Source organism: Triturus cristatus, chromosome 5_2 (genome assembly GCF_964204655.1).
Source record: "Triturus cristatus chromosome 5_2, aTriCri1.1, whole genome shotgun sequence".
Classification (NCBI taxonomy): Eukaryota; Metazoa; Chordata; class Amphibia; order Caudata; family Salamandridae; genus Triturus; species Triturus cristatus.
The window spans coordinates 64,947,059-64,971,501 of NC_140588.1; the positions used below are offsets into that span (position 1 = coordinate 64,947,059).

The following is a 24,443-nucleotide window of genomic DNA, read 5'->3' on the forward strand; positions in this document are numbered from 1 at the left end:
TGGTTGTTCATTATTGTGCTTTTGTATTAAGTGTGTTCAAGATTAAGTATCGGATCAGTTGCCAATATGCCGCTCTTTTCGAAATTAAGACAGATCACTACTAGAAAAGGGGTTCTCGAAGAAGCCGTCCCTATTCCTCCTAGGGATACTCCAGGGCACTTCATGTATCACAAACATGGCTTAGACGCTATATTATTTCTTGATTTATGGGTAGACTACACCAAGGGATTACCAGAAAGTCAGAGGTGGCCCACAGCGGGAACCTGGGATGCAGAGTGCATCATGAAAGTCGAGGAAGAGTTATGGAAAAGGAAAGTCAGACAGTCACAGAAAGATGCCGTTGAGTTATGGCGTAAAGAATCTCATAGACGTATGGAAAAAGCACGTAGACAGGAAGAAAAGAATAAAGAGAGTTCAAATAAAGTTCGAGAAAATCTATTAATTGAGGAAGGTATCCGAGTGAAATCAGAACAAGTAGACAGACAAAGAAATGCCCTTATGAATGGTATGTATCCTCTCCTGGCCGAAGGATTACCTAAGGCTACTCCAGAAATACCGAAAGACTTGCCACCCCCATTGTTCCCAATAAAGGTACATCCTAAGGGGCATCCTAGAACCGCAGAAGATGTTTTTCTTTCCTCATATTTAGATGACGCAGCTCCCGAATATGCTAATTCCGCCCCACATAGACCGCATACCAGGGAGATCCAACGCCAAGATCCAGTACCCGTATCCCTACAGCAACAAATCGAGTCACAAGTTCCGGCAAGCACATCTGTTTCTACGTCTGTTCCTACAGCTACTTCTATAGCTGTGTCCACACCTGTAGTTGCTGTGTCACGTTCAACGAATCCTTTCACACCCGACACCCCAGATGGGGCCACGGGAGGTGCTACCAATATTTTTTCTACGCCACCCAGAATAAATAAACTTACTTTTCAAGAGTCAGCACATTCACGTACACCCAAACTCATAAGTGCCCGTACGCTTAAGGAACTTCTTATAGATTGCAGATATGACCCTGTGCCCGGTAAAGAGGACGAAATGACCCTGGCATCATTGCGTATCAGACGAGCCGCAGTGTATTTAGGGAAGTTACCAGGAATGACTGCGCATCTAGATAAAATATATCATTTTGTCCAAACAGGGCGAGATCCAGAATGTATTAACAGAGCTATGGAATACCAGAAAGTAGAGATACAGGGGGAACTGTTACGTTTCCTCATAAATTGTGTGATCAGAAATCAAGACCGACCGGGGGTAAACCCGGAAGCAATGCAAATTCTTACCAGATGGAGCCAGAATATATCAGAAGGGAGACATGATAAGCAAAATTGTATAATAGCCATGTGCCGAAAGATCCGTAAAGAAATAGAACGCCTACACGAAGAAAGATTAGAGGTAGACGAGTTCGAACAAAGCGAGGAAGAAGGGTCAGGACTGCCCGCGGGACAGTCGGACACCATAGCCTATGTAGGTAGAGGAAGATCTTGTAATAGTAATAGATGTCTTACTGACTCGATACGTCCGATATGTCCAGATAATAACAGGAATTTCCAAATACCTATAATTAATATAAGGTCTAACGAGCATTCGTTCCAAACCGCCGACAAACTACTCCGAGAACGAAGGGGTTATCATTTTCTCGATTCTATGGATGAACAAGATTTAGCCAGGGCAGCTGTCCATTGGGTGGACAGTCCCGGAAAATATAGTGATGATACAGTAGTACGCACATTTTTGAATCTCACCCCAGATGAACAGAGGTTAGCTGGGATTTATATGATTCAACAACTCATTATACTATATCGGAGTCAGCATTCGGACCCTGGTCCCTTACCTGACATATTGACTGAATTGCTTATGAATAAATGGAGAGGTGCAAGTACTAAATTAATTAGAGAAATTCTAGAATCAAGAAAGCAGTATATTCTTTTTGTATGCGCAGAGCATGTCTCATTGCCCGTCAAGGAAAGAACCACGTATCACATGGATAGACAGAATCCCTTACGAGAAGTGCACCCAATAAAAGGCGAGGACAACGAGTTTAAGCGCGTATTTGTATATACGCCCATATCAAAAATAGAATTGTTACAAATGAAGAAAGTGGTACCCAGTCATGACAAAGATCCAGCGGGTTTTCACCGAGAAATTAAAGACATGTTACTCATGGGAGAGTATACCTATCCCGACATTATGACAATATTAAAGGTATTGATGCCTGCTGGTATTTATGAGAAACTCAAGGAAAAAGAGTGGGAGGTAGGAGACCAAAAGATAGAATGGTCAGTGTTAGAAGCGGAAGAAAAGGCCCGAACTGCAGGAGCAGGACTGGGGGATAAAACTAAAGCACTACCAGGTTTATTAGTACAGGTACTGCCACGTTTATTAACTACGAAAAAGGAAGATTGGGGTACAATTTCAGCCTGTAAACAGAAGCAAGATGAAGACACTAGTGATTACTATGCCCGATTTGAAAAATGTTTTGGTATAAATAGTGGCATAAAAGCAAGTAGCGAATCATACCCACATCTGTTTGTGACAAAATTAGTGGAAAATGCCCTGCCCCCAGTAAAGAATAGAGTATTAAAATTCGAGAGTACCTGGCAAGGTAACACTCCATCACAAATGTTACAAATGTTACAGTACCATCACAATAGAATTAGAGAGGAACAAGAACATGAACACAGACGCATGAAAGACACGAAAATGAAAATGCTAGTTTCCCAGACAGTTCCAGCTGAAGGACATAAAAAGGGTACGACACATTCCGATTCAGCAGGACCTGTAAAAGGGACATGCAATTATTGTAAAAAGCCAGGTCATTACGTACACGACTGTCCAGTTTTAAAACATAATATCGCCATAGGTAAAACACAAGAAAGATCACGGCCACTCAGACAAGATCAGAATGAACAAGGAGCTCTGCAGCATGCCCAGGCCATGCCAGCCGCACAACAGCCAATACAGTTTGTGCCGGCTGCACCACCGTTGCCTGTTGCTGCCACACAGACAACAACACGACAAATGTATCAGACCGCACAGTATGAATATCCTGAGTATCAGCGTTACGCATGAACTAGCCTAGAGAGGGAAGTTGACTTACCCCTTATCGAGATTCCTGTAGATCAAGAAGGACCTTATGTACATAGTGAATTATTAGGCCAAGATAGAAAATTTTTACTCGATACAGGGGCAAGTCGAACAACTATAAAACGTAGTGAAGTTCCAGGGGCACCCCTCTCAGGCTCTCAGAATATTTCCCTTGGTTTTTCAGGAAAACCTATTGTTAATGAAGTATCACAGCCTCTTCCACTTACGATAGGACCTCTGACCCGAACTGCAGATTTATTGCTTACTAAATCATGTCCAGAAAACTTGTTAGGAATAAAAACACTGAAAGCTCTAGGAGCCATAATATGTTGTTCTCCGGAGGGTGTAAGGTTGTTTTTACGTGATTTTAAAGGTCACTATGTGTCTAGAGACATGGATCCCCGACTGCAGACTTTACCTACACATCTATGGGCACAAGGCCCTACTGATGTTGGTTGCATGAATATTACACCATATCGAGTCACATTAAAGGCAGGAGTGGTGCTACCACGAATACGACAATACAAGTTACCACCAGATGCTGTAGTGGCTTTACTACAAATCATTGACGAGCTCATTGCCCAAGGAGTAGTTGTGGAAACAGACTCCAATGTATGTAATTCACCGATAATTCCGATTCTTAAACGAACAGATCCTAAGGCCCCGCCAGTATATCGATTGGTTATTGATCTGCGCGAGTTAAACAAATGCATTGTGCCACAATTTCCTGTGGTCCCAGATATCTCGTCATTACTGACAGCTATTGATTCTGAAGCAACATTCTTTACTGTAATTGATCTCAAGAATGCCTTTTTCAGCGTCCCAATAGATCCGGAAAGCCAATATTTGTTCGGATTTAGTTTAAATGGGCGTAGCTTTAAATTCTCACGCGCACCTCAAGGATTTACAGAAAGTCCCAGCATCTATAGCCAAGCACTAAAACGAGAACTTGACAGTATCCACATGCCAGTTAACACTGCTCTGCTTCAATACGTCGATGATCTGCTGATCACCGCGAGAAGCGAACCGGAATGTGAAAAAGCATCACTGACAGTTTTACAATTTCTAGCCGAAAAGGGGCACAAGGTGTCCCCTTCTAAGCTGCAATTCTGTGTCCAGCGAGTTATTTATCTTGGACACTCGCTGTCCAAGGAGGGAAGGCAGCTTACACCGGACCGCATTCAGTTAATAGCTAACATGCCAATACCCAAGACACAAAAGGAGGTGCGGGCTTTCATAGGTCTCACTTCATATTGCAGGCAGTGGATCCCTCAGTACGCATTTCTAGCAAAACCTCTCATCCAGTTAACCACACAGGAGGCAGCCACATCGACTGTTCTCCCTCGGACTCAGGAACATACACAAGTTTTTGAAAACCTAAAGAAAGCTTTATGTCAAGCACCTGTCTTAGCAACACCATGTTACAGAAAACAGTTTACACTCTTTGTTACAGAACGCGAAGGTACTGCCTTGTCGGTACTCACACAGGAACAAGCAGGAGCACACAAACCATGTGCTTATTTTTCTAGTACATTAGATCCCGTAGCTCAGGCTTTGCCTGCATGCCTGAAATCAGTAGCAGCGACAGCTTTAGCAATCAGACAAAGCGATGCCATAGTGTTAGGACATCCATTGACAGTTCAAGTACCACACGCAGTAGAGGTTCTTGTAAATAGAACGCAAACACAACACTTGACTATAGCGCGACTTACAGGGTACGAGCTAACATTGTTTCAGCCACATATAGAAATCAGACGCTGTAACACATTGAATCCTGCCACACTTTTGCCAGTAACCGGAACAGACCCACTAGCTCATGACTGTATTGAAGTTATTACAATAACGACAAAACCCAGACAAGACTTAACCGATGTCCCATTGTCAGATCCAGACCTGACGTTGTATGTAGATGGTTCATGTATGAGAACAAGTACAGGAGAGTTAGTGGCTGCTTACGCAGTCACCACAGATACTAAAGTCATTGAAACTAATCGTATAAATACTTTGTCAGCTCAAGCCGCAGAGCTTATCGCTCTGACACAAGCCTGTATTCAAGCCACGAATAAAAAAGTCAACATATACACTGATTCACGTTATGCATTCGGAGTTGTACATGACTTCGGCGTGCTGTGGCGAGAGAGAGGTTATTTAACTTCCCACGGTGCCCACATTCAGCACGGACCCCTCATTCATGCCTTATTAGATGCAATACATCTACCCACGGCAATATCAATTATGAAATGTAAAGCTCATACGAAAGTTACTGATATCATTTCCCAAGGCAATGATCTAGCCGACAGAACAGCTAAACAGACTGCTCAAACTCAAACCCCCGACATGATAAAGACAATAGTCCCGACACCGACACATTGTATGACAGTTAAAGATCCTACTCTTGACGTAATTGACATACAGACACATGCTACACCAGACGAAATAAAGAAATGGACTGAATTAGGAGGGATTCAAACAGACCAAGGATGGATGATGAAGGAAAAGTCTGTATGGTTCCTTCCTGATTCAATGGTCCAAGTTATAATTAACACTATACATAGTCCAGCACATCTAGGAGAAAAAGCTATGCTAGACAGCATTCAACACATTTGGTTCAATAAACATTTACGAGCAGCAGCCAAACAAAAAGTCCGTACCTGTATGATCTGTTGCCAGTTCAACCCAGGAAAAAGCGTTCCCGTAGAACAGGGTGGATTTCAGCCTCCTAATCACCCTTTTGAAGCCCTCCAGATGGACTATATCCAGATGGAACGATGTCGAGGATTCAAATATGTTCTCGTAGTTGTCTGCGCTCTGTCCCGTTGGACAGAGGCATACCCGGTTTCAGATTACACTGCCCCGACTACTGCCAAACAGTTGGTTCGAGAATTCTTCCCACGATACGGTTTACCACGTGTTGTCTACTCAGATAACGGCCAGCCGTTCTCATCCGAATTAATGAAACATGTTTCACTTCTGTTAGGATATCAGTGGAAATTCCACTGTGTCCGACACCCCGAGGCAGCAGGTCTCGTAGAAAGACATAATCAGATCCTGAAAATCAGATTGTCCAAAATATGCTGAGAAAAAGGTGTCGACTGGGTAGTAGCGTTACCCGTTGCACTCTTTTACATGAGAATGGTAGCACACTCTCGAACAGGGCTATCCCCGTATGAGGTGATCTTCGGCAGACCACCAAATATGTGGGGGACGCCTGTACCACGCAAAATAACTGATGTTGACTGTAATATGCTGACAGATTACTTGGCTTCCTTGATGTCTGCACTACAATCTTGTCGTTCACAGGTAGCTGCAGCCTTTCCCGACAACACGGAGGTGAAACCCCATGACGTAGTTCCGGGTGATCTCGTATTTGTGAGAAATTTCGACCGAAAGACTCAGCTGGAGCCCAGGTGGAAGACACCCAAGTTGGTTCTGCTCACTACAAGGACAGCCGTGAAGATCGAGGGCCGCAAGGGCTGGATTCATTCAAGTCATATCAAGAAATTTCATGGACTATCCTCGGATATAGACATTGTGCCCTGCACTCCCTCACAGACTGATTCAAAACTTCCTTTGGTTGAAAAGACTAAAACCGAACTCTATAAAGTAAAATTGAGGCCTAGAACGTCAGACAATTTGATTGTTTAAGTCCTCTCCAAGGTGAAGCGGTTGAATTTGTCTCTGACATGTATCCTCTAGACCTGAATCATGGACAGTCGCGGAAAATGTTGAAACGACAGGCGTATTGTAAATCACTGCGTAGCCACTGCATAGTGACATTATTAATCTTGTTTTTCTTGAGTCTTTTAATAATTGCTGCAAGTATATTGTTGCACATATATTACCCTATTTCTAGACATATTTATAATGTTACCGCAGAACATTCTTTTAGTGACCTACCGCCGCATGAATTGTCTTATAGACTTGCGCTGCGCAATAACACTTTCATTAGTATGTTACATCATTCCCATCAGACTAGTAATGCCACCAATTGTTGGGTGTGTGGTCGGCTCCCTCCCTATCAGAATTATGAAGGAGTCCTGCCATTCTTTCCACACCCGTTTACACATAATGGCTCCTGTGGAGCATGGTTTAGTTTAATCAATTCCATAGACTCAGACACAGCAGTTTACCAAGATCATTGGGTATGGGGAAACCTGAACCTAGTTTTACTCAAGGTCTGCTACCCTGACAAGGAGGGTCGCCCCAAGAGAACAGGAACTGATCTAGAAAATGAAGTATATGGATTAGGTAATTTTACACCTAATCTCATGATTCTAAATGTCGTATCCGAAGTTGAACTAGTCTTACCCACCATGTCAGTATTCCCAGCGAAGGGTGAATTGTGTGTAAGAAAGGTTGGTTCCATACATATGGGCCATAGTAAATGCACTACTATAGTAGAATTCAGTGATCAAGGCAAATCTTCATTTAGAGCTTATCGCCACTCCTACTTTATATGTGGTCAGACTGCATATATGCGTCTACCTCTAGATTGGGATGGTACCTGCTACATTGCATTCCTTTTGCCACCTGTTTTCCTAGTTCCTCCTGATTATTACAGAAATATTCATTTAGTACACAACAGAGAGCGGAGAGATCTCCCCATTGTCGATTACACTGAGACGGCATGGGACAAGTATGTAGATTTTAATAAAGGCATCTTTCCTTATATAGGTACTGTTACTAATAGTAAACTGATACGTAGATTAACTAGAACGCTTGAAGCAGTAGTGAATGAAACTATTTCCGCCCTAGGCAATTTAACAGAAGAGCAGTCTGCTATGCGGATTGTTGTGCTTCAAAATCGTCTTGTCCTTGACGTCATCCTAGCTGATAGGGGCGGAGCTTGTAGGGTCATCGGATCAAGCTGCTGCGTATTCATACCAGAAAATTCGCCATCTGTATATAAAGCCATCACTCGCCTTCATAAGATTGTAAACCAGATACACCAGAACCCAGGCACTTGGACTTGGTCCAGTTGGTTTTGGAGTGTGGTATCAGCCTGGGGATGGAGAGTTTTATCCTTCCTAGGTATTGGCCTTCTCATACTATTCAGTTGCTGTCTATGTCTACAATGTGGACCAGCGATTTGTGGTCTGTGTACCACATCGTGTATTCCACCACCAAGATTTCATTCGTCACGGAAGAAGAAAGAAGAACAAATGATGCTATATGAACAGATCAATGGATTAATGAAGATTGATATCTCTTGACGGGCAAGTAGGGGACAAGGAGGGAATGTGGAAATATGGATTTTTCTGGTCAGTTATGTCCCCTATCTTGGACCCCAACGGTTCCATGTGCATGTCACAAGTACATGTATGTTTCCTCCAGTTCCAGTTATGAAGACGCAAATACATGTGCGTCCACCGTCAACATGTCCTCTGTCAGATCCGCCATGAATAGGCCGGATATTCCATTCCTAAATATGAAAGGCCACCGGCTTTATATGGTTCACTTATGCCATTTTACAGTCCAGGCAAGTAGGCCCTGATTCTGTCATCAAACTCCTCTTGCTTTCTGCCTCTGAAACCTCGAGTCTGAGCCTGCATCTGTGACCATGAACTTTGTCTCATTCTCTGCGCGGCTCACGAAGCCTGACATCAGCCTATTCTCTGCCAAGAACTGTATTTCACCTTCGAATTATCTGCTTCCCCTCAGCCGATGCATTCCTGCCTAGTAGTTAAGTAAACATTCTTCCAGTTACCGAGCAAAAGGCTCGGCTTCTCTGTCCTCATGCAAGTAACTCATAGCCCTGTTACCATGGAATATTCCTACCCCCTCGCATTCAGTGTAGACACTTAGACGCTTGTACACGCACGCACAGTCAGTATAGAATAAATTCTGTCCGAGAGTCCTTCTTTTGTGGATAACATAGTTCTTTAAACATAGGATGTTAGATATGATTTGGGATTAGGTTGACTTGACCCCCCAGACTTTTTGTCTCCACATGTAGAGCTAAATGTCAAGTCCCCTTCACCCCCTAGTCGCACGTCAATCACACGTCATACTGCTGCGCGCGCATCTATGCCAAGTATTATCTTATAGATCCACCTATATGTGACATCATAACCAATTATGTTCCTTTTTACTCCTTATTACACCCATTTTTGGTTACGCAGATAAATCGTCATTTTCCTTATCAATTGTTACGCCTACTGCATTCGCTTCATTGTAATGTATGTACTATAAAAGTTACTTCTTGTCAATAAAGTATGTACTTCACTTCCTGAACCCCCGTGGTGATGGAACTTGGAGCAACCGATTATAATCGATCACTGGAATAAAGCCCATTCCGAACCTCTAATACCACGGATTCTGCCTCTCATTTTACTGAGCTATTTTATTATGTTTCTGTATCAAATTAAGTCCAGGTAAAGGAATTTTATTTACCACAATACTCCTATTACTCAGGGGCACACGACTTCCATGTGCGATTGGATCGCTACATGCTCTCGGACGCATTTCTCCCCCACATATCAACAGTTTATTATTTGGGCAGGACACATTCCGACCATAACCCACATATATTAGAGATGTTATGGGACCACCCTCACCAGCCAGTTCCGACCTGACGATTACAACCAGACTTGCTATTGGACGCACCTTTTCGAAACCTACTGGCGGCCAACATCACACGATATTTTGAGGACAACACCGGCACGGCCACGACCCCTCAGATAGAGTGGGATGCATTCAAAGTTGTCATAAGGGGGGTCTGCCTTGGGGCACAGGCGGGTATGCGGAGGCAACTGGAGGCAGATCTGACACGCCTAGAAATTGCACTGCTCCGAGAGGAGGGCACAGCTCTGGAACGCAATGCTGTACCTCTAGCGAACCTTAGAGAGGGGCACTCGGGCTTGCTCGAGCGACTCTGCAATTTAAACTATGCAGCACACTCTGCGCGCACCTATCATATGGGAGACAAACCTGGCAGGTTGCTGGCGTGGCTGATCTGACAAGACGTGGCCGCTGTGCCTGTGACAACAATACAAACGGAACAGGGAGTTGAGGCACACACCCAGAGTGACATACACCGCGCTTTTGTGGAACACTACACCACGATATACAGATCTTACTCGGTAGCCACGGGCACCGACATACAAGACTTTTTATCCGCCACAGCGCTGCCGCAGTTAACAGACCATCAGTGGGAGGAACTGGGTGCCCCTCTGCTATCGGAGGAAATCAGAGATAGCATTTACTCGCTTTCAAATGGCAAGACGCCGGGCCCTGACGGACTGCCGGCTGAAATTTATAAGGCATACTCGGATGTGCTGATACCAGAATTGCTGCGAGTATATGAGGCGGCTCTGGAATGTGCAAATCTCACACCCACACAGAATGAGGACACATTGGTCTCGGTATTGAAACCTGGCAGAGACCCTGAGAATTTGGGCTCGTCCGCTAGCTCCGTTATACACAGACTACAAAATCCTCGCCTCTACCCTTGCCAGGCGTATAGCCCCGTTTGTGCTGACCCTGGTACACGCAGATCAGAATGGCTTTGTCCCTAACAGAAGCACTTCCTTAAATATCCACAGGCTGTTTAAACTACAGAGATACGCTGCAGAGACCTGGCATAGATCTGGCTGCCTGATATTGGACCTGGAAAAGGCCTTTGACTCGCTGGAGTGGCCATATTTAGCGGCAGTTCTGCGCAAGTATGAGCTAGGAGATGACTACTTACGATTGGTGCAGTTGCTGCATCAACGCCCAACAGTGAGAGTCCGCACGGGCAAGCTCCTGTCGGATGAAATAAGAGTGAGACGGGGTACCAGGCAGGGGTGCCCTTTGTCACTGCTGCTCTTCTCTCTGGCTATGGAGCCTTTGGCAGCTCTCCTCCAGGAAGGTGGCGCGGATTGGGGCATCCCTTTAAGCGACGGATTGCATGCAGTGTCGCTATATGCAGATGATTTGTTATTATACGTAAGAGACTTGCACGCTGTGCCACCGGCAATTTCAACATTGTTCCACAGGTTTGAAGCGGTGGTCGGGCCTCAGGGTAAACTGGGCCAAGTCTGGCGCCTATTCTTTCTGTGAGAATGCGGCTGAGGGAAATATAGTAATTAACGAGACTGCGCTAAACTGGTATCCAACTACGTTCAGATACCTCGGAATATATATATACAGGTCCCCAGGAGATATACTGGAGGGTAATCCGGTTCGAGCCATTTCTTCTATAAGGGCACAGATGCAATTCTGGAAGACGCTGCCGCTGAATGTGATGAGCCGCGTCACCTCAACTAAAATGATAGTTCTACCCCGACTCTTGTAATTTGCGAACCTTCCAGTATATGTCCCAGTGCGATTATTTAGAGACCTGGACGGGTTGATCCGAGGTTTGATCTGGAATACAGGGCGGCCCCGAATTGCATTACAGAAACTGTATGCATGAAAGTGGCGGGCTGGCAGTGTCAAATCTGGAGCTCTACTACATAGCCGCACAACTACAGTGGGTCGCGAAGTGGTTAAGCGGGAAAAATCTAACAGACACGGTGACGGAGACAACAATCTGGACACAGACTCAGATATGCAGATTGTTTCACCCACTAGCAAAAATTCCCCGGCCGACGCAGATACATATCGAACTGGCATACAGATGCTACAGGAGAAGCCTACACCTCACGAAAGACACACTCCCCTATGCGCCGACACTACCACTTATAGGGACACCTAGGGGCAGGGATTCTATAACCGACACGACATTGATGCTTTGGATTGAGGCGGGAGTGGAGACACTTGGAGATCTATACGTAGATGGCACCTTGTTGTCTTTTGAGGCACTAACAGCAGACACAGGTTTACCAAGGGGCCAATTCCTCACATATGCAACCATTACACGGACGTTCACTCTAGCATGGGGGGACATAACAAATGAACCGCCGGCGCTTCAATTGTTGCAATACCTACATGGGGAGGGGTCGCATGTAATACACTGGCTAGGGCAGGCCCTTCTAAGTCATACGCTGCAGCCGCTACAGAGGCTCTGCGCTTATTGGACTGAAGACAGAGGCCGTCCTTGGACAGATAAAGACTGGGAACGAGTTTTAGCCAGTGCCACACATATACCGCGTAATTCAAGGTTCAAACTAATACAAACATATATATTACACAGGGCGTATCTTTCACCGGATAAAATTAACAAATATTTTAATATCAACACCTCTAAATGCCCAAGGTGCCGCCTCATAGGTGCCAACCTGTTACATATGCTGTGGGATTGCCCTAGGCTCCACACTTACTGGTGTGCGATAGCGGAAACGCTAACTACCTGCACTAACATGGATGTACCTGCCAGTTGGGAGGTCTGTGTCCTGGGGTTCTATAAAAGAAACAAGGTGAATAAAGCGAGGTTCCGATTTCGAGACTTAGGTCTCATAACGGCGAAACGACTCATAACCAAAAGGTGGAAGCACAAGGATCCGCCAGAGGTATTACACTGGAAAAAGTCCCTAGAGGTGTGGGCACAAGCAGAGAGCACCACCCTACGGCAGGGTTGAGGAAACATCCCATTGCGCAGACCTGGGATGATATGCTCAGAACTCTTGTGCGCTATGATACCCTACTGCAGCCACCGCCCGCAGAGCAGGTGGGGGCCTAACACCTGAGATATCACCAGAGAGTAGACGATATGCTGCACCTGTGTACTATCCCAACCACAGTGGTTGGATCAGACAAGGCCCCGCATTCTATTCCTTGAAGATGTTGAACGGAAGCAGAAGCACCCTGGCGACCACATGCCCGTATAGGTAATGGAAGTAGCAGCCCACGCTCAATAACGACACACTATTCTAGACATGGCAACACCAAAAAAGGCATACTAGGTACTGGACACATGTTCTCCCAGCACATAGACATCTTTTGTTTGCTTAGATTTATTATTGGTTGATAAACGAATTTGGTTGAAATGTTATGTAAAAAGAGAAAAGAGATATCTAGTGCATAGATGCGACATTCATATATATATGCGGATCTGGATATTTTAGGCAAGTTCTAAGGTATATTTCAAGAGTTGAGTTCCACAATGAATAACATTCTCACATAAGTGTTGCTTACCTTTTTATTTATTTTGCTAATTTCTTGCTTCTGTCGCACTATGGATTACTGTCGGGAGTAGGCATACTGAACACGTTAATCCTGGCGTTAGATTGGAGATGACAGAATGTGCGGGCCGTAAGTGCCCAAGACGATAATCAACTGGATAGGCATCCACACACCGTAGACACCGATGGCACCAAGATTATGAGAAGGAAATGCGCCGCTTTTTCTGCACTGTGTCATAGAACAAGAGTTGTCATATTGCAAGTGATGCTTATTGATGATTGACAATGGATGTATCGTAAGAGAATACAAATATACTAATAAAGCTATTCAAGCAACAAAAAAAATGGTAAATTAAATTAAGTCGCAACCTCACCAAGATGAATCTATGTTGTAAATTCCCACCCTATCTAAATAAGAGTAGTCCCCTTCCATAGTGGATGGGGTCATTTGCTATAAACTTACAGAAGATTTTAAATAGTTTTCTTCTTTTCTCTCGTAGTCTGCTTTTAATGCAAAAATTGCTTTTAATCTAATTTTAGGGAATTTAAAGCAGCTCCTAGGATTTGTATGCAACTCTGCCAGACCTAGAGAAGTGGGTGTTTTCCTTCGAAAACGTCTGCCAATAAGTCACATAACTTTTATGAAGCCGGAATGGCACAATTACTAGCTTGAGGTTTCGTGAATTCATCAACACTTTAATGGCTTATTTCACTGAATTGCCTGCTAGATTGATGTTATCAGTTATATAGTGTTTGTGGGCTACTTTAATTTTTTTATGGTAGCTGTATAGCATTATTCTATTGGCTTCTCTATCAGGTAAGGATTTGGTCCGACAAATCTTCATTTCAGTCGTTTGCACTTAGATTCTTCAGATCTTAATTCATCTGAGTAATACAGAGCTTGACCTCTAATTGAGGTGGATATTAATTTAAAAAATAAGCAGTTTTGGCTCTGACTGTACAAGTGTTTTGTATTGGTAATATTTATGCAATAGCACTCAACCTTCTAATGGTCCTACTGCTTCAAAACTACAAACCAAAGTGAAAAACAATATACAGTAGGGAGTGCTTCCGAAGTCCAATGTTTTTACTGAAAGTTCACTTAATTACATATTTATCCAGATTATTCAGACATTTGAAATCTTCTTAACGATCCAATCAAACGCAGGAGTCATGATATGATATTCCAAAAAAGATCTTTTTTATTCTTCACAACATCAAACTGCAGCCCAGCCAACAGGTTTCGTCCCAACAAGGGACTTCATCAGGGCTGTAAACGAACAGTACATACACTTATGTACATATATAAAATGCTTATTCATAAACCAAACCAGCATGCCCATATTCAAGTTGCATTCTAAAACATACTATGGCTCCCTACACCCACACTTAATGCAACACAGAATTCCATAAAAACATGTAGATGTTGTTACATCAACAGAAAAAAAGTAAAAAATACATACATCACACAAAAATAGAACAAAATAATATCCCTTAGATGTATATCGTCGCCTAAGAAAATATATATTGTTAGAGTGTTATTAAAAAAAAAAGAGACAATCCTCCATTTATAATCTCAAATATAGAGTCTAAATCCTCAGAATTGTTACATACAAAGCCCTACACTGTACAGGACCAGAATACCTGACCAGCCGCGTACACTTTTACCAACCCACCTATGCTCTGTCTCACTCTCACTTGCACACATTCCCCGCATCGGCAAACGCAAAACTGGAGGTGGCTCATTCTTGTACATTGCACCCAAGATATGGAACAACCTCCTCAACACATCAGAACGCACACCTGCCTTCTTGATTTCTGCATGGAGCTGTAAACTGGCTCTTCCTATAACCACCGTGGAGACCACAAACTTACACACCTCCTAAAGCGCCTGCATCCCCTCTCGGGTGATTAGTGCGCTAAACAAATCTATATAACATAACCTAACAACATGAAAGGCACTTCTATGCCATGTTAATACTAGATAGTGGGCTGTACAAGTGCTAGTTAACATCATTGTCCATAGAATAGCAGTAACATGTTATTTCCCTTTGCCTATAGCTCTCCACCAATCCCTGACTGGTTGTACCCTTTAAAGTTCCCTACTTGACACATATCCAGAGGAGAGCTGACTGGAAGACAAATGAAGATTTCAGATTGGAGCTTTGAAAAAAGGATATCTACCTAACGGAGACCAGTGGAGGGACTGGTCTCCTGCTTTTTCTTCAATCTGTGAAATTGAAAAGATGCTCCAAGGACTTTTGGTGCTTAACACTTTTTAAAAAGCATTTTGCCTGCAGAATGACAAGCTGGGAACTGTTTTTGTATGTGACAGTTATATATGCACTAATGTAATTGGTTTGCCAATGCTTTTGTCTTAACAGGACAAGCATTTGATGCCAAGAAACTCCATCTGTTAGCAGGAAAACAGTTTCAGCAGCTGCCAGCTCTGTAATAGCAATCTGAGCTGGATCTCTTATGTCTTGCCTTACTATTTTGTATACACATTCTTTTTTTAGGTTATTTACTGCTTTCTTGCATCTTTTATTTTAACATATGTTTGCACACTAACTCTTCTGGCATTTAAAAACGGTACCTCAGTATGATTTTTATTCTGCTATAATACAAATTATTCTTTTGTCTTTTAGATTGTGCCATCCTGGACCTTGTCCGTCATGCCCTGCCTTTATGACAAAAGCCTGCGAATGTGGAAGGACAAGGTGAGACTTTGTCTTTAACTTTAGGACCTACGATGAGAAATGCATAGAATAATAAATTGTTGCAGCATTATATTGCCCACAATGTACTGCTTTCCAACTAGAATAGTACTACTGAAGCACTACAAAATGCTATTCACAAACCGCCACCTTCACTTCACCTATCATTTCTATTTGAAAATCCCCACAAATGTAAGTTGTTACTACTTAGTAGGAAATGAGGGAGGGACCAGGAGAGTGTATTAAAAATTGGGTGCACTTATGACAAAATAGGTAAGGTTTAGGGAAGAAGAAGGAGGGTTAACGGGGTGTTAGGGAGTGATTGGCACTCAACCACAAAAGAGCAAGCCCAGTTCCATTCACAAACAGCACTACAAAGGTCACTAAAGCCAAAAAAGGACCAAAACAGTAGTGTATTACTCTAGTTAAAGTACGTCCAGCAACACACATGACCAATAACTGGTGCTGCAATACACTCCCATGAAAAATGATGTAGATAGGGACTCATGTCCCATGTCTTCAATGACGCTCTATGACCTTCTGGTAGAGAATGTACACAGGGTGATGGAACAGACAACCTTTCAAAACTTCCCTCAGTGTTGCGCAATGTTCCTCAGGACCGACCACCAGCAGGTGTGTAAGCTTTGCCTGCATGTGATGTGGGATAGATGGTGGATGCACCACAAGGGTGGATTGAGGATTTTTACAAAAAGACTAGACCCCAGGGGTAAAATATGCCAAAAAAATAAAAAGGGGGTGGGACAGCTCACCCAGGAATTGCGCAGTGCTTCCACCCCAGAACAAGTGCATAAGTCTATCATTTTTTGTGACGCTAAGTTCCTAAAACACCAGGGACCTGCAAAATTCCTACCACCCAGTGTTACCCCACTTGTCCCGATAAAAGCACTACCCTAAAAGGCCCCACAATGGAATGTGAAGAAATCAGCAAAAGGGGCTGCTCCGGGGTTTGGACTTGGCAGCCACTCCGAGAAACCTACAAAGCCCAGACATTTCTAGAAACTAGACGTCCGAAGGAGTCCAGGGTGGCGTGGTGTGCTTTGTGTGGATCCCACCACATATTCTTGCCCACAATGGCCTTCAAATCTTAAACTTTGACTAATATCACCCATTTTCCTTACATTTTGGTGGCATTAAACTTCCAGAATGTGCAGGGATCAACAAAATTTCAATCACCCAGTTTCCCCCAACTTGTCCCAATAAAATCGCTACCCCACTTGTGTAGCTGGACCCAGTGCCACTAACAGGCACAAATGAAAACGGGGTTGATGAGTCACCACACTGGGCTCCTGTTGACCCTGGTTAGATACGTGCCTGTCGCGGGCACTATACCTAGCCACACAAGTGGGGCTGCATTTTTATTGGGATAAGTGGAGGAACAGTGGGTGGTAGCATTTTTGTGGGTCCCTCCATGTTCCGGAAGATTATGTCGCCCAAATGCAAGGAAAATGCAGGATTTTCGGCAAATTTTGACGTTTCTAGTGCATTGTGGGTAAGAAAACTTTGGGGGATCGGGGGATCCACACCACCCTGTACTCCTGTTGGTGTCTAGTTTTCAGAAATGTCTGGGTTTGGTAGGATTCCCTGGGTAGTCACCGAGCCCGGGCCCAAATATCGCACCTACTCTCCCCATCCACCCCCCCCATGAAATGTTGATGTCTCCACATTGTGTTAGTGGTCCTTTACTGTTATGTAAAGGAAAAAAATCCCTTTCCGAAAGACATGAGAGTGAACAAAGTGAATGTACAAGTAAATTCTATAGTTCAAACTACAATCCGGATCATGTGCCAAAGGTACTTTGAACAAGAAATATAATAATGATAAGTTACCACAAATTCTTCTTAGAGGAGACTTTTCATTTATAAATTCCTTTACTGTGTTACATGAAAACCAAGAACTAAAACATATAATAAATTATATAATAATTTTTGTTAAACTTTTATAATTTAAAAAAAAAAAAATGTTGGTAATAAGTTCTTGAGGTGCAGGATACAGAAAAAAATCTATATGGGTGTGCGGGCCGGATAAACCGGCACGGAGACTGTATATACTTCTTAATGGTGAAGGTTTATTTACAGGTGTATAAATTCTTGGGGGTGGGATGGCATAACAAGGTCCTCCTTTTGTCAAGTTTTCTTCTTCCAGGGTACAAGGGCCGATATCCTCAGTCTCACCTTCTGCCTTTTTGGGCCAATGGTCTTTCCTGGAGGCTCATAAATGGAGAGAGAAAGGAGAGATCAGTCATTGATGGGTCATAGGGCTTGAAAGTTGTGTACCCGTCACCACACCCGACCGGTGTAAAGAAAAATAGGAAGAAGGAAATGTGGGTTGTACTTTTAGTAGAGAACAGCCAGTAGTCCAAGATATATAAAAATAAAAGAAATTTAAGGGACAACACTCTCCTGGAGTGCCTCTTCTCAGGGCTGTCCGCTCCTGAGTTTTCACTTATTTTAAATCTCTGTCTCAGCACTTCTCCTTTCAAACCAAAAGTAAGATGCAGGGGGGGGGTTTAGAAAAAAGAGTACAAGGTTGTGGAGCCCAGGGTATTAAGGAAGAAAATGCGGGAGAATCCTACCTGCTTTTTAGTGTCTACTATTCCGTTGCTCCTCCCGATGTGCCAGGTTCCCTCCCGTCACCCGCAGTCCCTTCCCTCCTCTCACTCTTTCCGTTGGCACTCACCGGCTCCGCCGCAACTCTCCTGAGTTGCGCCGCTCTCCAGCATCGTCCGGTGGGCACCACCACTCCTCGTGCCACCGTTCGTCTTCAGCTTCGGTCCAGTCTTCTTCTTCGACACCGCCTCCTGAACATCCACCTGATCGCCTTCACTTGTCTTCTCTCCGTCTCCTCGATTCACTCTCCCTTCCTCGTTGGACCAGTCCTTTTTCCCTCTCTCCCAGTTGTTGCTTCCGGGGTCAGTGCCTCCTACTTCTGCCACGTCACTCCGTTGTCTTCTCTCATGAGTGGACATATGTTAGGTGGGCGGGGTAATCCTCTCGGCAGCCATACTGTTGGTGTTGTGCTTCCGGGTCCCAATCTCCTGTGGAGAGTCGACAAGAGGACAATGGTCCGGATGTTTGGGTACGTTTTGGGGTCCCAAAGGGGGCTGCCTTACATCCCCTTTCCGTCTTTCTAGTAGTGTTAATTTCTTGAGGATATCTTGATAGGAAGTCTACGTTTACCTGGTCTATCCCCCTTCGATGTCTGGTTTGGAACCTATACGGCTGCAGGGCTAAAAACCATCTCAACACCCTCTCATTGTTGCCTTTATTGCGTGCCAACCATTCCAATGGGGCGTGGTTCGTGTAATATGTAAACTCTCGTCCCTCTAAGTAGTATCTCAGGGTTTCGATTGCCCACTTGATGGCAAGGGCTTCTTTTTCTATAACAGCATAGTTTTTCTACCTAGTGAAGAGTTTTCGGCTTGCATACAGAATGGGCTTCTCTTCTCCCTGGGGTGTCCTTTGGGACACCGCCCCAAGACCTTCGTCTGAGGTGTCTGTCTGCAAAATGAAAGGGAGTGTTTTATCAGGGCTTGCAAGAACGGTTTTGGAGGTAAGGGATGCTTTTAAGGAATCAAAGGCCTGGATCACTTCTGGATTAGGATGCCGTAAAACGGTGTCTGTTTTTACCGTTTTCTGCAGTAAGTCTGGTAGAGGTGCAGCGGTCTGAGAGAAGTTGGGGATGAATCTACGGTAGTATCCGAGAATGCCTAAAAAGGCTCGGAGGTCCCGTTTGGTCTTGGGAAAAGGTATTTGAGAGATAGTATCGGTGGAGGGATTTGATTAGGGACAGGAAGAAATGGCGCTCAAGCAAGTACGCAAGGAGTTAAGGATGGGGACAAATAAGCACGGTGCTGACAGGTCAGGTGGATCAAACCCAGACAAAACAACCCCTGCGAGTGTGTAAGTCAAGACCTACACAGTGAATATAGAAACAAGTCCTGTGCACACGTGTGAGGGTGAAGGTTTTGGTGTAAAAACCAAAATTTAAAGAACTTTTCTTGCAGAAATTATGAAGGTCGACATCAGGAGTATCTTAATGGGGATTCATATATCAATCCAGATCAATACAGAAACAAAAGACCAGCCGACACGTGTTTCGTCACAACGTGGTACAATTGTGACTCTTCAGGGCTGGGAAGGACACAAAGCATAAAATAAAACAAAAGAAGCCACAGAATGGTGCATAAAACAAAAACAAAATTGCATGGGTGTAGATAAGCGAGTCACCTCGGATCACGTGGATACCCTATGTTATGGAAAGTACATGGCATAGTGACTTCACTGCACACAAAGAGAAGCGTCTCGTGGAAAACATGGTGATGTAAAGGAAAAAATATTAAAACATAAACAGCACAACAAAAAGCTAATTGCAACTGTCAAAAGGGGCCTAGCATTGGAGAGACCTAATCTAAGCAGTGAAGTTATATGTGACCATTCTGTGCGTGTATAAAGGTTACATAAGACAAAATGATTGGAATTGTGACGTATCCGAGGTGACTCGCTTATCTGGTAGATAAGGTGTATGAAGCATTGCAATAATATTGAAAGCGGCATTGTACAGAGAGATTTGCACTTTTGAAACTATGTTTACCAGCATGCACTGTTGAGCACGTGACACTCATTTGAGATTTATTAAAGCAGATTGAAAAACAGTGCATTTTAGTCTCGTGAGATCTCGGAAGGTGCTGCTGCCCGTGACCAAGGAAATTAATTCTGAAACGCGTTGGGCATGAAATAATGAGGATGAAATCTACTTATCTTTGCCCTGCCTGAGCTTTATTTTTGATCCTGGTGAGGAGTGCGCTCTTTGGGACAAACTGTGAAAAAGTATATATACGGCTGGTCCGGCCGTGAGCGCACCGCTGCTGGCTATATATTGGCAGGTCTGCGGCTTTGAGATTACAAAGCTAGTCGGAATCCTGGGACGCTCTCATGTTGACAGGACGAAGACAGATGGTCTCATCCACCTTATCAAGGGTATGAAGCATTGCAATAATATTGAAAGCGGCATTGTACAGAGAGATTTGCACTTTTGAAACTATGTTTACCAGCATGCACTGTTGAGCACGTGACACTCATTTGAGATTTATTAAAGCAGATTGAAAAACAGTGCATTTTAGTCTCGTGAGATCTCGGAAGGTGCTGCTGCCCGTGACCAAGGAAATTAATTCTGAAACGCGTTGGGCATGAAATAATGAGGATGAAATCTACTTATCTTTGCCCTGCCTGAGCTTTATTTTTGATCCTGGAGACGAGTGCGCTCTTTGGGACAAACTGTGAAAAAGTATATATATATGTATATATATATATATATTACCTACTGGCGGTCGCCAGTAGGTAGTTATAGTTAGGACCACGTTTCCATAGGAAATCCGCAACATTCTATTTTGAATAACTTTTGCGCCGGTCGACGAATCCTTGCGAATTTTTCAAAATAGGTGGGGCGCTCCGCTCCGCTCCTACCCTGAAAGTCTCGGGGGGATTCGTCAAGCGGGGGCTGAGATAAAAGGGGGGTCCCAAAACACGTTTTTCCCAAGCATTTTTCCATAGGACCTTTAGACACAGCTACAGCCCGAACGGCTGAACAGAATTACTTGAAATTTGGCAGAGAGGTAGTCCTCAGGTCAAGGGAGTGCCTTTTGTAGGTTTGGTGTAAATCTGTTCAGTAGATTCTGAGAAAATAGCCTTTAAATCAATATATATATCTGAGCCAGCTTACGGTGCGCTTACGGTGCGCTTACCGTACGCGTACGGTGGCGTGCGCGAGCGCGATTCTGATTGGCCCTTAGATCTTAGTAAACATTCGAATCGGTCGAAACCAGGAAGCGGCGGCTGCCATTTTCTCTCTCGCACTCTGAGGGGGGAGCTGATAAACAAATGCCAAAAACATATAAAGGGGCTGTTTAGACAGCGCCCATGCACATAACCATGTTAGTTGAGTCTTCAAAGATCCCCCAAGGCAAAAAACGGTAATTTTTTATTTTTCGAAAATTTCGCCGATTACGCTTACCGTATGCTTACCGTACGCGTACGGTCAAAAATATTTAAAAAAAAAAATCCACACTCTCTCCACCCCGTGTGCAAATGGTGGCCGAAGGCCACTATTTGTGCATGGCATATAAGAGCACAGCATTTCCCAAAAAAATTTCAACAGATTACCTATCACAAGGAAGCGCATAATATGTCCTCCATGTGCGCACGGTGTGCGAAGCGCATCGTGCGTACATGGCCCATCTAGCGTAACGTGGGCACGCGGTGCGCGTAGCGCACCACGTGCCCACCCTGCGTGCACGGCACTAACTGCGTAAAGTGCGCGCACGGTGCGCGAAGCGCACCGTGCGCGCACGGAACGAACTGCGTTAAGTGGGCGCGCACGCCACGAATGGCGTAAAGTAACTTAGCATTTAAAAAACCGTACAAATTCACTGAAAAAACCATAGGTTTCACACACGTTATAGTTAGGAATTAGCATTTAAAAAACCTTGCAAATTCACTGAAAAAACCATAGGTTTCACACATGTTATAGTTAGCGGAAATTTTACTGATAAAAAACCAATGAAATTCCCCCGTTATAGTTAGTGCAGGCAACTATAACTCACGCGACCGCAATCTTCTGCTGATGACATATGTGTCTTTATGAAAAAAAATATTTGTAATATATGTATAGCTAAAAATTTATGGAAGAAGACATGGGCAAATAAGTGTCTAAATACAGTATTAGCATCAGCAGAGGATTGCGGTCGCGTGAGTTATAGTTGCCTGCACTAACTATAACGGGGGAATTTCATTGGTTTTTTATCAGTAAAATTTCCGCTAACTATAACATGTGTGAAACCTATGGTTTTTTCAGTGAATATATATATATATATATATAATTTTTTTAAAGAACAACACTCTCCTGGAGTGCATCTTCTCAGGCAGTCCGCTCCCAAGTTTTCACTTCTTGTAAATCCCTGTCTCAGCACTTCTCCGTTCAAACCAGGAGTAAGTTGCAGGGAGGGGGTTTAAAGAAAAGAGTACAATGTTTTGGAGCCCAGGGTATTCAGGAAGAAAATGCGGGAGAATACTACCAGCTTTTTAGTGTCTACCATTCTGTTGCTCCTGCCGATGTGCCAGGTTCCCTCCCGTCACCCGCAGTCCCTTCCCTCCTCTCACTCTTCCCCTAAGCACTCACCAGCCGCTCTCCAGCATCCTCCGGTGGACACCACCACTCCTCGCTCCACCGCTCGTCTTCCTCTTCAGCTTCGGTCCCGTCCTCTTCTTCGACACTGCCTCCTGAATCTTCCACCCGATCTCCTTCACTCGTCTTCTCTCCGTCTCCTCGATTTGCTCTCCCTTCTTCGTTGGACCAGTCCTTTTTCTCTCTCTCCCAGTTGTTGCTTCTGGGGTCAGCGCCTCCTACTTCTGCCACGTCACTCCGTTGTCTTTTCTCCTGTGTGGACATACGATAGGTGGGCGGGGTTATCCTCTCGGCAGCCATACTGTTAGTGTTGTACTTCCGGGTCCCAGTCTCCTGTGGATAGTCGACTCGAGCACAATGGTCCGGATGTTTGGGTAAGTTTCGGGGTCCCAAGGGGGCCGCCTTACAATCTGCTTATCACAAAACATTAAATTCATTAGTACTTTGACATCATTTTCTTTATCCACTCCAGAAGAGACAAAAAACAAATACAAGTTTTAAAAATTACACAGTGTTTTTTAAAAAAATCTAAGAAAAACTGTGGATGCGGGGTTTCGGTGAAAGCTTGATATATCTTCCACCTTCTTCAGGACAATTTTTTATTGTTTATCTAAGTAACAATAAAAAACATTTGGTATAAAACTGTAGATTATAAGAAACTTAATCCAATTGCAACACATTATTTAATACAGCAACTATAAATTCGACCCGAGTCTTACACACACTGGTGACTTACTTATCAATAATTACATACATCACAACATTTTCGAACGCCTTTCCAGTAACAGTGCGAATATCACATGATCCATCCGGTATAATGTTTACGATTTACATGTCCTAAAACTAATAATATAAAGGAAGAAACCTACCTAATTGTATTATATGGAGACTCTGGAAAAGTCGTCTCCCACTTTCAATGGCATGGTACCCAGAGAAAGAGAACTGTATTGTCCACCAATAATGTTAGAATAGTGGAGTTGTGTCAAGAAAAATGTATTTGTTTGCTGTTAATTCTTGTAAATTCTTTCAAAAAAGTTAGAACAAACATATATTCATTAGACATAAATATAGACCCACCTATTGTGGTTGCCGATTGATTTAGAGCAACGCCAGACTTCGTATCATAACATCCAATTTTTTAAGCCGTTATTTAGAATAAAAATTGTCTACAAAAGAAAGGAACAATTAGAAATGTTTCCTCAAGCTTAAAGCTAATCTCAACTCTAATAAAGGAAATTCTCACCATAGATAAAAGAGTCACGGGACAGCTCTTTTTTAAATCTGCTGCCCGCATTCGCCCGTTTATAGTATTCTTCAAAATTAGCCTTACCTGTTTTAAAAAAAATATGGATGCATTGTTAGTCTAAATATAAAGGCTGGAAATAGG

General features: G+C 43.7%; 1 protein-coding gene across 1 annotated transcript in view; it reads left to right on the forward strand.

The window, feature by feature from the left end:
• The window catches only part of NFX1 (nuclear transcription factor, X-box binding 1), a 660,521-nt gene that overhangs the window by 196,549 nt on the left and 439,529 nt on the right, over positions 1-24,443 (forward strand). The window contains exon 6 of the mRNA XM_085606860.1: positions 15,788-15,859. Coding sequence (XP_085462986.1) covers positions 15,788-15,859 — 72 coding nt within the window. The remainder of the gene's footprint in view (positions 1-15,787; positions 15,860-24,443) is intronic.